General features: G+C 45.4%; 4 protein-coding genes across 4 annotated transcripts in view; 2 read left to right on the forward strand and 2 right to left on the reverse strand.

Moving 5' to 3' along the window:
• The first annotated feature begins 1,741 nt into the window (after window positions 1-1,741).
• f2 (coagulation factor II (thrombin)) lies at window positions 1,742-7,808 on the forward strand. Its single transcript, XM_035677414.1, is given in 16 exon segments — window positions 1,742-1,912; window positions 2,556-2,636; window positions 3,767-3,846; window positions 3,988-4,012; window positions 4,319-4,347; window positions 4,349-4,384; window positions 4,757-4,869; window positions 4,977-5,095; window positions 5,212-5,505; window positions 5,594-5,710; window positions 5,880-6,006; window positions 6,195-6,362; window positions 6,439-6,612; window positions 6,696-6,874; window positions 7,312-7,382; window positions 7,594-7,808. Coding segments are annotated over 16 exon segments (1,842 nt in total). The 5' UTR covers window positions 1,742-1,839; the 3' UTR covers window positions 7,750-7,808.
• Window positions 7,809-7,846: 38 nt separating this feature from the next.
• On the reverse strand, window positions 7,847-10,396 carry LOC118339717 (oocyte zinc finger protein XlCOF6.1-like; the record flags this gene model as incomplete). Its single annotated transcript, XM_035677415.1, has 3 exons — window positions 7,847-8,860; window positions 8,980-9,435; window positions 9,934-10,396. Coding segments are annotated over 3 exons (1,137 nt in total), but the record flags the coding sequence as incomplete, so codon positions are not given.
• Window positions 10,397-10,590: 194 nt separating this feature from the next.
• On the reverse strand, window positions 10,591-13,647 carry LOC118339718. The gene is made up of 9 exons (XM_035677416.1): window positions 13,531-13,647; window positions 12,442-12,644; window positions 12,264-12,338; window positions 11,737-11,832; window positions 11,557-11,655; window positions 11,332-11,455; window positions 10,970-11,261; window positions 10,848-10,894; window positions 10,591-10,658 (listed from the first exon to the last, which is right to left on the reverse strand). Exons 1-9 carry the CDS (start codon window positions 13,532-13,534, stop codon window positions 10,591-10,593), a joined length of 1,008 nt encoding a protein of 335 aa, XP_035533309.1. The 5' UTR covers window positions 13,535-13,647.
• Window positions 13,648-13,670: 23 nt separating this feature from the next.
• LOC118339719 (target of Nesh-SH3-like) overlaps window positions 13,671-13,811 on the forward strand; it is a gene marked incomplete at its 5' end in the record, with an annotated part of 9,495 nt that continues 9,354 nt past the window's right edge. The window contains one exon of the mRNA XM_035677417.1: window positions 13,671-13,681. Coding sequence (XP_035533310.1) covers window positions 13,671-13,681 — 11 coding nt within the window. The remainder of the gene's footprint in view (window positions 13,682-13,811) is intronic.

A 13,811-nucleotide genomic window follows, 5' to 3' on the forward strand; every position in this document is an offset into this window, starting at 1 on the left:
CTTGTCCTCTTGTCAATACAGGACTGTATGCTGGAGAGAGAGACAGCTTTATAAAGAATACTTTTACTTTTATCTGTGGGCCTGTATTGATTCTGATTCTGCTCCTCTTTTGTGGCTAATGTTAAGAGATAATGTGGAAATACTACTCTAATAATCTCTAATCTAATCTACATACAATCGTGGTCCTACACATCAGTGTTATAACACAGATGGACAGACATCAGCTGTAAATGATGTTGCAGATGATCTTACAGATAGCATATAAAGCATAATAAAGTATGTAAACAGAGGAAAACAGTCTCCATTCGTTCTTTATCTCATTTTCCCCTCTGGAAGTGAACCCTAGAGGGCGCCATCATGCTTTACTTTCTATCCGGGCATCCAGGAGGAGGGACTGTAAAAATAAAAACATTCACACTCTTTTAGAAACAGTAGTGGGGCTAGTTTGTGATTACTGTACAGCTCTGGTTGAAGATTTATTCATGCATCATTTTAGAGAAACTCCCATCAGGGACTTTTGACTTCTTCAGCCCTCCAACAGGCCACCGTGGAACACAAAAACTCCCAACTTCCATCCCTCTGCTCTGGCCCTTTATGCTCGTTTACTTCTACACTGTAGTATTACTGTGCAAAAGTCAAACTGCAGGTATGTGTGTGGCACTATGTGACCTCCGCAATATTTGCTCTGAGTTGTGCTGAGTCAGACAGAAACCGAATCAGAGACACTTCAACATGCTTTATATCCATTTTTTATTCATTCCCATGATGCTTTCTTTGAACCGGTTTACAGCTTTAAAGGTGAGAGCGGAGGGAGGGAAGGTGGCGGTAATGTGACCTCTGACCTCAGCAGCTGTTCATTTACACAGCTGACATCTTTGTAAACAGATCAGGAACAAAAGTTCGTACGGTCACTGCCGTCATGTTTCTACTCAAAGTACAATTTCACAAGTGAGTGACTTGTTTCCTCGACACAATATCAACATCTACCGAGTGTCAAGATATTCTCGGGTTCAGGCCCCGAACTGCTGCTGTAGTTCGGGCTCGGACAGACTTGTATTTTTTATTTTTTTAAATATATATAATATTTTTTATTCATAATGCATTCACACAATGTACCTTATGATAAATGATTTATTTATTGAAAGGAGAATGTCAGGTTCAGGTCAGGCCCAAAACTGCCCATAAACTGCGTCTGTGGTTCGGGCTCGGACAAAAAGGTCAGGCATTATTTTTGGGACCATTAAAACTCTAGCAGTAACTATGTTGTTCACAAAACTACAGCCAGTGGTCCGTTCTGGGCTACTGTAGAAACATGGCGAACATATATACACACACACGTATACATATATGTACAGACGTGGACTTTACTTATTTTTCTGACGACTTTTACTTTTACTTTCTACATTTTTACACAAATATCTGAACTTTCAACAGATTAAAAACTGGCTCGTTACTTTAGTTTTAATGCATTTGAGGTGAATTTGAATTGATTGTTATTATTATTTTGAATCATTCCACACCACGGACACCTTTGTGTATTTATACTTCCTAAACTTCTGTCTTGTCTTATTCTGGTTCTTGATTTACCGCTACTACAGCAGTATATGTTGTGTACATGTACTGCAAATTGTTGGTTGAGTCAAAGTAAACATGGTCCACATTAAACATCAGTCCGACTCATCAGCATACTTTGACCCTTTGGTCAATAACCCCCTACACACACACACACACACACACACACATACAGACATACAGACAGACTGAGAGAGAGAGAGAGAGACAGACTGAAGAGGAACTCTGCTGGATCTGGTTCTGAGGTTCTGCTTGGAGTTCTGGATCATGGTGGAACCAACGTGTAAACCAGCTGCTGTTCTCCTGCTGTTCCTCCTGCACAGCTGCCTGTCAGAGCACGGTACCTCCACTGCTTTATATTACTGCTGGCACACGTAGTAGCTGTAGTTGTAGTAGTCAGAAAGTACGAGCAAAAGTAGTAATACTGGTAGTAAGTAGTATTTGTAGTACAGTAGTGACCGTGGTTGTATAAAGCAGTATTAATCTATGTTTAATTGTACAACTGTATTTGCAGTTTAAAGTACTTTACAGCTGCGGAGGTCAGATAAAGACACATGTACATGGAGAGGTCAGATTATTAGGTTTTAATGTTTAATGTTTTGTTAAAAATGTTCAGAGAGGTGATTCTTATATTTACTTCACCCTCACTGCTGTTAACAGGGTGGACAAAATAGTAGAAACACATCTTAAAACGACATTAAACAGTCCTGGTAAATAATGACTGGAATGTTTGAATTACACCACAAAACACAGAATATTTCTGCAATATATACAGTCATATTATTCACCACTGCTCTTTACTCTCTGTGCTGAGAGAAAATAAGAAAGGCCTGGATCAGGAAAGATCAGGAAAGATCCAATGGTAGCTGAGTTTATGTGAAATGTTAGTTAGCCCCGCCCACTCAGAGTACAGACAATGTAGTTAATTAAACAGATACAGATAATAGTGCACTTGCTTATATCTAATTCTGGTCCATCTGTAGTTTTCCTCAGCAGTCAGCGGGCCTCGCAGGTGTTGGTCAGGAGCCGTCGGGCCAATCAGCTGTTTGAGGAGGTGAAACCAGGTAACTCATGCAGAAGAACTCAGTTTAATCAGTGCTGTGTTATTGTTGTGTTTTATTTCTGAACATTTATTCTCAAGGGATTATTTTCTATCAGTCAGTAAACTGACTCAGTGACATATTTTATAGATATTTTATATCATAATCAAAACTTTACATTGAACCCAAACAGTGAACTGAGGAACTGCAGGAAGTTTGTGTAAAACCAGAATTTTTGAGCATATTATTTCCTGTTTAGGGAACTTTTTATACAATTCTCTCTGTATTATGTAGTTTTTATTAATTTTTAACAAGCATAAAGACTTTATTGACCAATTCAGTGTTTTCCCGGACACTTTGAACTCAAATCAATTCATTATTTAATTTTCTGAACAGACGTGCACTTATATTAGTGTCATTGTACATCTACACAATATAAATCCTAACATCTAAATTAGAGGAATCAAACATTAATTGTAAAAGCAACTAAGTGGAACTTGGTGATATAATTCCAGTTTGTTCCAGTGACTCATTTTATTTAAATTTACTTTATATCATTATAAAAATGAATTGGCTACCATTTTGATAATTGATTAAGTAATGTCATAATTTGCCTTAGTAGAAGAAAACTGAGAAAACCTGAGTGGAAACATTTGTATGAAGAAGATGCACGAATAAGTTATTTTATTCAGATAAATTCTGTATCTGTAATACACTTTTAAGTACAGTTACCTTAATTAACCTAATAAATAAGTTGCTTGTACTCAAATCTAATATTTGTCACTAGGGGTCGCCTCAACATCTCAGCATTTGGGTTCATTTGAAGTCTTTATGCTTGTTAAAAATCCAGAATACAGACAGAATTGTATAAGATGGCTAACGGGTAAAATTATTCGTAAATTACTGAATAGAAATACATAAAGGTGGCATTAGGAATCAATACATTGTTATATTGAGACACTGAACTTAAGCCGATCACTGATCATTAAATTAATTCCTTTCACTGCACTACATTCATTTTAAAGCTTCAGTTACTTAGATACTGATTATTAACAAATAATAAACCATGTCTTACTGTATATTAATCTATCTAAACGCGGGGCTCTTGTTGTTGTTGTTGTTGTTTCATATTATTTCATATTATTTCATACTAGGGAATCTGGAGAGAGAGTGTGTCGAGGAAATCTGTGACCACGAAGAAGCCAGAGAGGTGTTCGAACAGACGGACAAAACAGTACGACTCTTTTCTGATAACATTCACTCTACTGTAGTTACTGTAGTATCTGTAGTTACTTTAGTTATTGTAGTTACTCTAGTTACTCTAGTTACTGATGTAGTGTACAATCTAACCAGAAACTCTCTCCTCTCTGTTCAGGAAAAATTCTGGACGAAATACCTCGGTGAGTCCTGCTACTGCGAGAAACGGACATATTGATTGTAAAACCAATCCAATATATTTAGATATAAAATAAATAAGTATATAAATATAAGTTAAAGAGGACGACAGTCAGGTGGTCACTGGTTGTTTAAGTTTCTGAATTCAAACATTTGGAGATAAAAGTTGAATTTGTGGTTTAATCACATTTGTGCTGAACTGCGAACATGAACAAAGTCCACAACAGATCACACACACACAACCCAGAGTACACAAACCCCTAACTACCTGTCTGTCTGTCTGTCTGTCTGTCTGTCTGTCTGTCTTTCAGACTGTGAAGGAACTCAGAAGATAAGAACACAAACAGGACATCAACATTGTCAGACAATGTATGAAGGTAAATCACTAAATATGCACAAAAAGTAAGCACAGACAAAGAAGAGTACACTGACTGTGTGTCGTTTGTGTCGTGTGTGCGTGTGTGTGTCTGTGTGTGTGTGTGTGTGTGTGTGTGTGTGTCGTGTGTCTGTGTGTGTGTGTGTCTGTGTGTTGTGTGTGTGTGCGTGCCTGTGTGTGGCGTGTGTCTGTGTTGTCTGTGTGTGTGTGTGGTTGTGTGTCTGTTGTGTGTGTGTGTGTGTCTGTGTGTGCTGTGGTGTGTGTGTGTGGTCCTTGTGGGTGTGTGTTCTGTGTGTGTGTCTGTGGTGCGTGCGTGTCTGTGTGTGTGTGTGTGTGGTGTGTGTGTGTCTGTTGTGTGGTGTTCTGTGTGTAGGTCAGTGTTATTTCGGTAACAGGAGTGAACTATGGAAGGAACATCAACATCACAGGAATCAGGCCGACAGTGTCAGAACTGGAAATCACATGTTTCCCACATCCCATAATAAGGTAGCTTGGTAGAGCGTGCCAATTAATGACCCATTAACGTAATAACAGACTGTGATCTCTAAATGAGTTATCACTGTCTGTCTGTCTGTCTGTCTGTCTGTCTGTAGGGAATTTATGCTTAAACGGGAACAGACCAACATGCACAAGAATTCTGTCAACCCCGACAACCGTTCGAGTGGACCTGGTGTTTCCCAAAGACCCAACATCCGAGAGCTGCGATCGCCCGGCTCAATGTGGTGAGTACCCTGCGAGTACTCAGTCCTCCAGGTACAGACTCAGTCCTCCAGGTACAGACTCAGTCCTACAGGTACGTTAACACGTTCTCCCTCTTCCTCTCTGAAGGTCAAGACTTTGTCGCGCCCACTTTGGCCCCTGAACCAACCAAATCTGGCGTCTGTTTACCAAACTATGGCGTAGACTACATCGGGGAGCTGGCCGCTACCCTCGGAGGCCACACCTGCCTGCAGTGGTCGCACCCGGAGGCGAAGGCCCTCAGCCTCGACAAGGAGTTCATCCCCGAGGTCAGTCTGGACGGCAACAAGTGCCGTAACCCCGACAGTGACCCCGAGGGCCCCTGGTGCTACGTGGAGGTTGCTGGAAACGTGACGGTGGACTACTGTGACCTCGAGCTGTGTGGTAAATACTGCGAGCGTGTACCAGTACTACTGCAGAATATCACCCTGGTTATTATACCTGTCTGTGTGTCCACCTGTCTGTCTGCCAGAGGACCCGTTGCTCGGTGAGGAGACGACGTCAGAGACAGAAGGCAGGGAGCGATCCGTGGTGGGGCCCAAAAAGAAAATATTTTTCTCTCCTCGTACCTTCGGAGAAGGAGAGAGCGGTGAGTCTAAACCAGGAGAGACTGGTTGGTTACCTGGTTCAATGACCGGTTTATTGTGGTCCTTTAACTGCTGCTTTAAGTTAACTGGTTCACGGATTCCTTAATAAACCTGTTAAACGAGTGCGTTTGCTGGTTGGTTAACTGGTTTTACCGGCTGGTTGTGTGGCAGAGTGCGGAGTGCGCCCCCTGTTTGAGAAGATGAACAGAGCGGACACCAAGGAGGCGGAGCTGTTGGAATCGTACAGAGACAAACGCATCGTCGGGGGCGATGATGCGGAGGTGGCCTCGGCACCATGGTAACCACACTTGAAGCAATAAGCCGTCACCATGGCAACCACACTATATAGTCAGTGTATATGATGAGTAGAGGGTTACAGAAGTACAAACGTTACCTCTGAGCTGCAGTAAGGAAATTAAAACCCTCTCCTGTATGAGCTGAATGTGTTGTTGTTGTTGTTGTTGTTGTTGTTGTTGTTGTTTGCAGGCAGGTGATGCTGTACAAACGCAGCCCACAGGAGCTGCTGTGTGGAGCCAGTCTGATCAGTGATCAATGGATCCTCACTGCGGCTCACTGCATCCTCTACCCGCCCTGGAACAAGAACTTCACCAGCAACGACATACTGGTCCGCCTGGGCAAACACAACAGGGCCAAGTAAGACTTCCTGTCCGCACGCTCTCAGGCCTTTCTCTGGAAGAAGACTGATGACAGTGTTATTCAAACTTCACAGGTTCGAGCGCGCCACCGAGAAGATCGTAGCGATCGACGATATCATCGTCCACCCGAAGTACAACTGGAAGGAAAATCTGAACCGCGACATCGCTCTGCTGCACCTGAGACGGCCGGTCACCTTCACCGATCAGATCCACCCCGTCTGCCTGCCCACCAAGAAGGTCGCCATGACGTAAGAGCCGCAGCAAAACCCTCCGTTAGATCTGTGGTTCTGAATCTCGGGTTCTGAATGGGCCGGTTTTCTCTTCCCGACAGGCTGATGAGCGAAGGCTTTAAGGGCCGTGTTACCGGTTGGGGGAACCTGAAGGAGACCTGGAACCCATCAGCGAGAAATTTACCCACAGTCCTTCAGCAGATCCAGCTGCCAATCGTGGATCAGGACATCTGCCGCAGCTCCACATCAGTCCGGATCACAGACAACATGTTCTGTGCTGGTAACACCTCTGCTGTTCAACAGTGGTTCTGTTTGACCTTTACTGTCCTACTCACCCTCCTCTAGCGCCACCTGGAGGTCTGAACTATAGTTCTCATTATTATTATTATTAGTTTGTCTGTTGGTTTATGACCAAATATCTGCTAAACTCACATCAGCCTCAGACAGCAGTGGAATGTAACCAAGTACATTTAAGTACTTTACTTGTTGAGATACTTAATACTTCTACTCCACTACATTTTGGAGGCAAATATTGTACTGTACACTCTGCTTAAGTTACTTTTCAGATTCAATTGATAATAATCAATAATTATAATACAACATATATATTATTCTGAAATGAGTACTTTTACTTTTAGTACTTTAAGTACACTGTAGTTACTTTTACTGTGCTATCGTGCTAGTGCCGAGGTTAACGAGCTGGTTTGTGTGACGCAGGTTTTAAACCAGAAGATGCCAAACGTGGAGACGCCTGTGAGGGAGACAGCGGTGGACCGTTTGTGATGAAGGTGACCATCATCTTACGGACTTTAACTCTCCTATTGATCCTTTACAACCAGTTCTAAAGACTTAATAACAGCTGATAATGTTGTTGTTGTAAATAGTTACAAGATATATTTCCACAGATACAGCAGATCAATATAAATCTTTAAATTTAAAGACAATAACTTCATTGATCAGCTTTAAGACCTTCAGCCTGGTTTCATGTTCCCTGTGCAGTACCCGGTGGAGAACCGCTGGTACCAGATGGGCATCGTGTCGTGGGGCGAAGGCTGCGACCGGGACGGAAAGTACGGCTTCTACACTCACCTGTTCAGGATGACCAGGTGGATGAGGAAGGTTATCGACAAGGCGGGAAATGACGACGACGACTAGCTGCGTTTCCTGTTCGGCCCGTCGCGGCGAGATGATGCTAATAAAGTCTGTTCACATCCTTCCAGGCTGAGTTTGTGATGAATTAAAGAGTCATCAATGTTGAACACAACAGCTTTTATATACACAAAGCACAGTTACAAAATCTCCATGGCAACACAAACATTGAGCAGCACTCCCATTGGACAGCGTCTGACACCGAGCAGTGCAGAACTTCACCCACAAAAACATGAAAATAACAGTTTATTTTTAACATTTTACACAAGAGTCTGAAAAACAAACAAATGTGGACGCCGATCCACAACCAAACCCCCAGAAAGTGTTTGAATTCTACATATTCTGCTGTGAAATGAAACCCAGCTCCTGCAGCTGAATTTATGACACAGGTAAACTTTTACACACAGCGTGAATGTGCTTCTAGTGACTGCTCACTGTGTTAGCGCTGTTAGCACCGTCAGCAGCAGAGTTTGGGGGTTAAGTTAGACTTTAAACTTTTACTGTGGGGAAGCAGCTGTGAGCAGATTCTTTTCCTCATTGATTACTTTATGATCAAATGATAGAAAATACGGATTATAATATAAAATTAATGATTTATTAAAATATACGCTGGACTAATTATTAATCGATTCAGTAAATAGTGAGAAATGTTGTACAAAATACTGTTACAGAGGACTAAAGAAAGAAGGATTTGGAAATGTTTTATTAAAATGAAGAATTATTTAAAAGATCTGCTGATTACCGACTAACAGTTAAACCGATATAAACATAAACATCATATCAGCCACTCGCCGCTCAACACCACAATCCAAAGACGACGATCATTATTTCCACCTGATGGATGAAATTGATCAGCAGGATCAGAACATGCACCGGGATGAGAAGGAGTTTAAAGGACATCAGGCGTCATCGGCCGTCTCCTCGGCCGCCGCCGGCTCGTGGTCGGCGGCGCGGTGCGTCAGCAGGTGTCTGTTCAGGTGAGTTTTGCGGGTGTAGCTCTTGGGACAGTAAACGCAGGCGTACGGACGGACGCTGCTGTGGGACAACATGTGCTTCTTCAGGTCGAACTTCCTCCGCAGACATTTACCGCATTCTGGACACGAGAAGGGTTTCTCTCCTGGACATTTAAACATTAAAAAGGTTTTATGTCAGATTAAAGCTAAAAACGGTATCTTAATTACCCGTTCCATGCTCTCATTGGCACACCTGTACCTGAACTGGCGCCCTGTGTCTCACCTGTGTGTATCCTCCGGTGCTCAGTCAGGTGACAGGAGATGGAGAAGGCTTTGCCGCAGTCCTGGCAGACGTACGGCCGCTCCCCCGTGTGAGTCCTCATGTGTTTCTGCAGGTCTCCTCCGGACGGCCAGCCCTTGCCGCACACCGTGCACACGTACGGGCGCTCTCCGGTGTGCCGCCGCACGTGCACGTTGAGGCCGGCGAGCGCGGTAAAGTCTTTGGGGCAGTAGGGACAGCGGTAGGGCCGCTCCCCGGTGTGCGTGCGCAGGTGGCCCTCCAGCCCGTCGCGGGTCTTGAAGCGCTTGCCGCACTGCGGGCACAGGAAGCGGCTCTCGGCGGTGTGGCTGGCCCGGTGCGAGTGGAGGCCGGTCAGGGAGCCGTACGTCTTGCTGCACTGGTCGCACTGGTATGAGCGGAACGTGTGCGTGCGCTGGTGGATGCGGAGCTGGGTCACTCCTGGAGAGTGGGGTTAAATATGAGAGGCAGAAACAACTCATAAACTCCACTTACTGACTGTTCTGGAGCTTTCAGCTGTATTCAGTATAAAGTATTTCTTACAGACTACTTTTACTTGTGACCAACTGTCTGTCTGTCTGTCCTGTGCTTGTTTTAAACATATTAGACAGAAAATCACAACATGTGTTGATTCTGATCAATGTGATTCATGTTGCTGTGACTCTTCCGATCCACCAGACTCCTTTGATAAAAACTGTGATTTTACCTCACAGAACAGTTTCCTGCTCCGCTGCCTGCAGGTGTGTGTTTGTGTTCTGGGAGGTAAAATGGAGTCTGGTGGATTTGGAGAGATAGAACAGCTTCAGTTCCCCGTCAGGAAGCTGTCTGACTGATGAGCAACAGATAAATCCTTCAGGCGAGATCTCAGGTGAACCCTCGTCCCTCAGCTCCAGCTCAGACTTCCCCTCACTACCTGGTGTTCTACCTGCAGGAAGTTACCTGAGAAGGTCTGGTCACAGAAGCGGCAGTTGTAGCATGGCTCCGCCCCCTCCACGGAGTGAGTCTGCAGGTGTCGCAGCAGCTGCGTCTGAGAGCTGAACGTCTGGTCGCACACGGTGCAGGTGAGGTCCGGCAGCCGGTGCTGCAGCCGGTGGGCGTCTCTCTCCTTGGCCGACTCGAACACCTTGTCACACCTGCTGCAGGTGAACCCTCCTTTGTCCAGGTGGGTCTGCTTGTGATTGGTCAGGCTGGACAGGTGGTGGAACTCCTTGTCGCACTGGCCGCACTGGTAGACGGGCCGCGCCCGGTGGCTGCGCTGGTGCGACAGCAGCTCGGCTTTGGTTCTGAAGATGGCGTTGCACTGGAAGCAGGAGTGCGTCCTGGAGGGGCGGGGCTCTGGGAGGAGGGGCTCCGGGGGGCGGGGCTCCTCCTCCTGAAGCTGCAGATTCAAGGCTCCCGGTCGCCGTCAGGGCCGACCCGCAGGACTTGTTGGTGCGCAGTGGCGGATCACCCTGGAGAACAGCAGGGGGAGAAAGATCTCCAACGCTGTGTCAGACTGACACATCCGTTCTGCTGTCGGAGTCGCACTGACCTGAGAAACGCGTAGATGAAACATTTCCACACCTGAGGACACTTGGTGAGCCAAACCCTGAAGAATTAGGGGAAATGCTGTACAGAGCGTCTGGCTGTGACCGTCAGCAGCAGGACCTGATCTGATTGGTCGACTGGGGAAGAGAGGACGGGAGTAAGAGAAGCAGCCATTTCAGCAGCGTCTGTGTGTGTGTGTGGTGTGTGTGTTCGTGTGTGTGTGTGTGTTGTATGTGTGTGTGTGTGTGTTGTGTGTGTGTGTCTGTGTGTGTGTCTCCTGTGTGTGTGTGTCGTGTGTGTGTGTCGTGGTGTGTGTGTGTGTGTACCTGCGTCTTCTGATTGGTCGGCAAAGTTTCCAGGTGAGTCCTTCAACCTGACAGGAAACAAGGTGAAGGTGAGCAGTTGGACGCAGCTGCTGCGTGGACCAACAGAGGAGGAAGTGTCTCACCTGTCCTCTCCGATGATCACGGGCGCGCAGTCGTCGTCGCCCGGCGCTGAACTCTCATTGGACGTCTCCTGCTCCACCGGCGACGCGGCCCGGCCAATCACGGCCTCCTCCACGTCCTCCTGCTCGTCCTCCGTCATCACCACCACCTCCACCTTCACCAGCTCCACGTCCAGCTGGAGGACGGGATCTGATTGGACCTCTGTGTCGGCGGGAGGCGGCTCCGGATTGGTCAGTTTGGTGAAGAGGGGGTGGGACCAGGCTGAGAGGAGGAGCTTCTCTGTGTCCTGACTCACTGAGGGAAACAATTAGTGTCACATAATCAATAAATAACAACAATAAATAACCTGCTTCTAATCCTGTACCTGTGGTGGTTGCTCGCCCCAGTAGACAGCTCTGATTGGCCAGCAGCTCCCTCACGTCCTCCCTGTCCGCCTCCTGCAGGCAGTCCTCCAGACCAGCGGGGGCAGCGTCCAGCCAGCACGCAGCCTGAGGATTGTTGACAGCGTTATTTAATGTCATTAAATCCATGTTAATCATTTCCTCATGCGCTGCCCGACCTCTGCAGCACCTGAAGGAAAGGTACTCACCTGTTTGAAGTCGGGGACGGGGAACAGCTGCTCGATCCTGGACAGGAAGTCAGACACCAGCGACTGGAGGGCGGAGTCGAAACTGTGGTCGAAGACTTCCTGCGACAGACAGAAAAACAACGTCTATAAGAGGACTGAACGCCGCCGCCGCCGCCACCCGCCGTCGTGCCACACACTGACCTGCAGGAGGCGCCGTCTGTCCGCCGGACTCGCTGTCAGTTTATCGGTCAGCGTCGACAGAGCGGAGCAGCATCCTGCGACCTCCTCGTCCGACTGCTGAGGACACAAACAACCTCGAGTTTACTGACACATAACGGAGCTCTTCATCATCAATTCATCTGCAGGATATTTATTAATCAATAGACATTAATAGAAATAGCCACGGCGTCTGGTTGTTTCTGAGCTGAATATTCTCCCAGCATGCTCTCTGGTTCTCACAGCTGTTGGTTGATAATCAATCAATAAATGATTTTGATTGATTCTGATTTTTAAGAAACTTTTGGGATTAAAGAGTTGTATGTCCTTAATGTTTATGCAGAGACTCCATTCAGAAAACAAGCATTTTAAGAGCTGTTTGCTCATCGCGACGTCATTTTGATCCGTTTATTGTCATTAAATCAGTGAAATCGGATTATTTAAGGCGATTAAAGGGCGAGTATGTGCTTCACTTTTGGTGGGAACGCACTATAAAGAGTCCTCCGCCTCACCGTTGCCTCGGAGACAGACAGACAGACAGAGTGGATTTTGTCCAGGCTGGCGGCCTGTGGGTCACAGAGGGTCACCTGGAACAAGAGCACAGTGAAGGTGTCACTCTGAGGTTTGAATATTTGAATATTGAATAATACAGATTAATATCTGGAGGCTGTTCAATGATAAAACTCTCACTTTGGCTCTGAGCGCCAGCAGCAGCAGACTCCTCTGCCTGTCCGTCAGCAGCTGCGGGACGGCCTCCGTTACCAGGGAAACAAAGTCCTCCAGCATCCCATAATGCCGCACGCTCTGCTGGCGTGCAACCTGCCACATCGCCGCCGTCAGCAGGCGGAGGGGAGGGACGAGGAGGCGCAGCGAGGAGAGGGGGGGGGCGGAGGCTGTGGAGGCACATTAATGAACATTAACGCTGTTATTAGAGACACCTGTGCAAAGGCTGCTGGGTAATAACACCTGGGAAAGCTTCATCCAGTCTGCAGCTAAAATCAATAAAAGTGTTGTCACAGCAGGTAAAGGTGCAACTACTGCCACACCTTAGTGAGTCACACCACCTGCTACCACCAATACATGAACTATTAATCCGCTGGTCTGTGAATACAATCGGCACGTTAATAAATGCTTTATGTTCACAATTTAAGGTTAATTCATTACAACAAGACCTCTAAATCAGCATAAGGTCCAGCTGTCAATGTGGTTAACACAGGATTTAGATCATTATTTTATAAAGCTGTCAGCCAAACTCCATTAAAGAAACTCACAATTTAAGGTTGTGTTGTTTATGAGCAACTTATATATTTTCTAAATAAATGAACACAGTCCAATAAAACTCCTCTTTGTATTATTCTTATTATAATGATTATTTTAAGATGTGAGCATTGAGTTGTTCTCTGGATATAAAGATAAAGTGTGTCTTACATTAAATAAACAGTCCTAAATATCCAGTTATTAGGCTCAAACAACCCGACGTTATTAACAGTTTTAATTGTATTTTTCACTCAAATAACAACAGTTTGGTTTATTGCTGAGAGCCGAATTAAACTGCAACTCCCGCTGACTCATGTTATTGATGAATATGTGTTATATTAATCAATAACTCTTCCATAAGTCAAACTACTCTAAAAGTGACAGTTTTTTGGCTGGAGTTTGGTTCGTATCGGTTCACTAACAACCACACAAGCTAACGGTTGCTACCCTGTTATCAGACAGGTTCGATATCAGTATTGATCACATGCAGTGATTGATTGATAGACGTCAGCGCGTGCGTACCCATCCTTCTTCTTCTGCTTCGTTTCAACTCTGCAGTCCGGTTAGCTGGGTGAGCTAACAGTTAGCTGTTTACAGTCCGGCTGACAAACAGCTCCGCCTCCGCGCCGGAAACACACCAAACACTTCCGGTCGCGCGTGCACGTGAGAGCAGGTTAAAGTGGCTTAAGATAAAATAAGATATTCCTTTAATAGTCCCACAGTGAGGAAACTCCAAAGTTACAGCAATATAATATAATATAATATAATATAATATAATATAATATAACATAATAACAATAATA

This window comes from Morone saxatilis, unplaced genomic scaffold (genome assembly GCF_004916995.1).
Source record: "Morone saxatilis isolate NCDOM2014 unplaced genomic scaffold, NCSU_SB_2.0 Contig6, whole genome shotgun sequence".
In the NCBI taxonomy this organism is placed as follows: Eukaryota; Metazoa; Chordata; class Actinopteri; family Moronidae; genus Morone; species Morone saxatilis.

Coding starts and splice junctions, on each gene's coding strand:
- LOC118339718 (XM_035677416.1), bottom strand. Junction 11,833..12,263: donor TGTCTGTCTCCGAGGCAACG/GTGAGGCGGAGG, acceptor TTGTGTCCTCAG/CAGTCGGACGAGGAGGTCGC. Junction 10,659..10,847: donor CGACCAATCAGAAGACGCAG/GTACACACACAC, acceptor TCTCTTCCCCAG/TCGACCAATCAGATCAGGTC.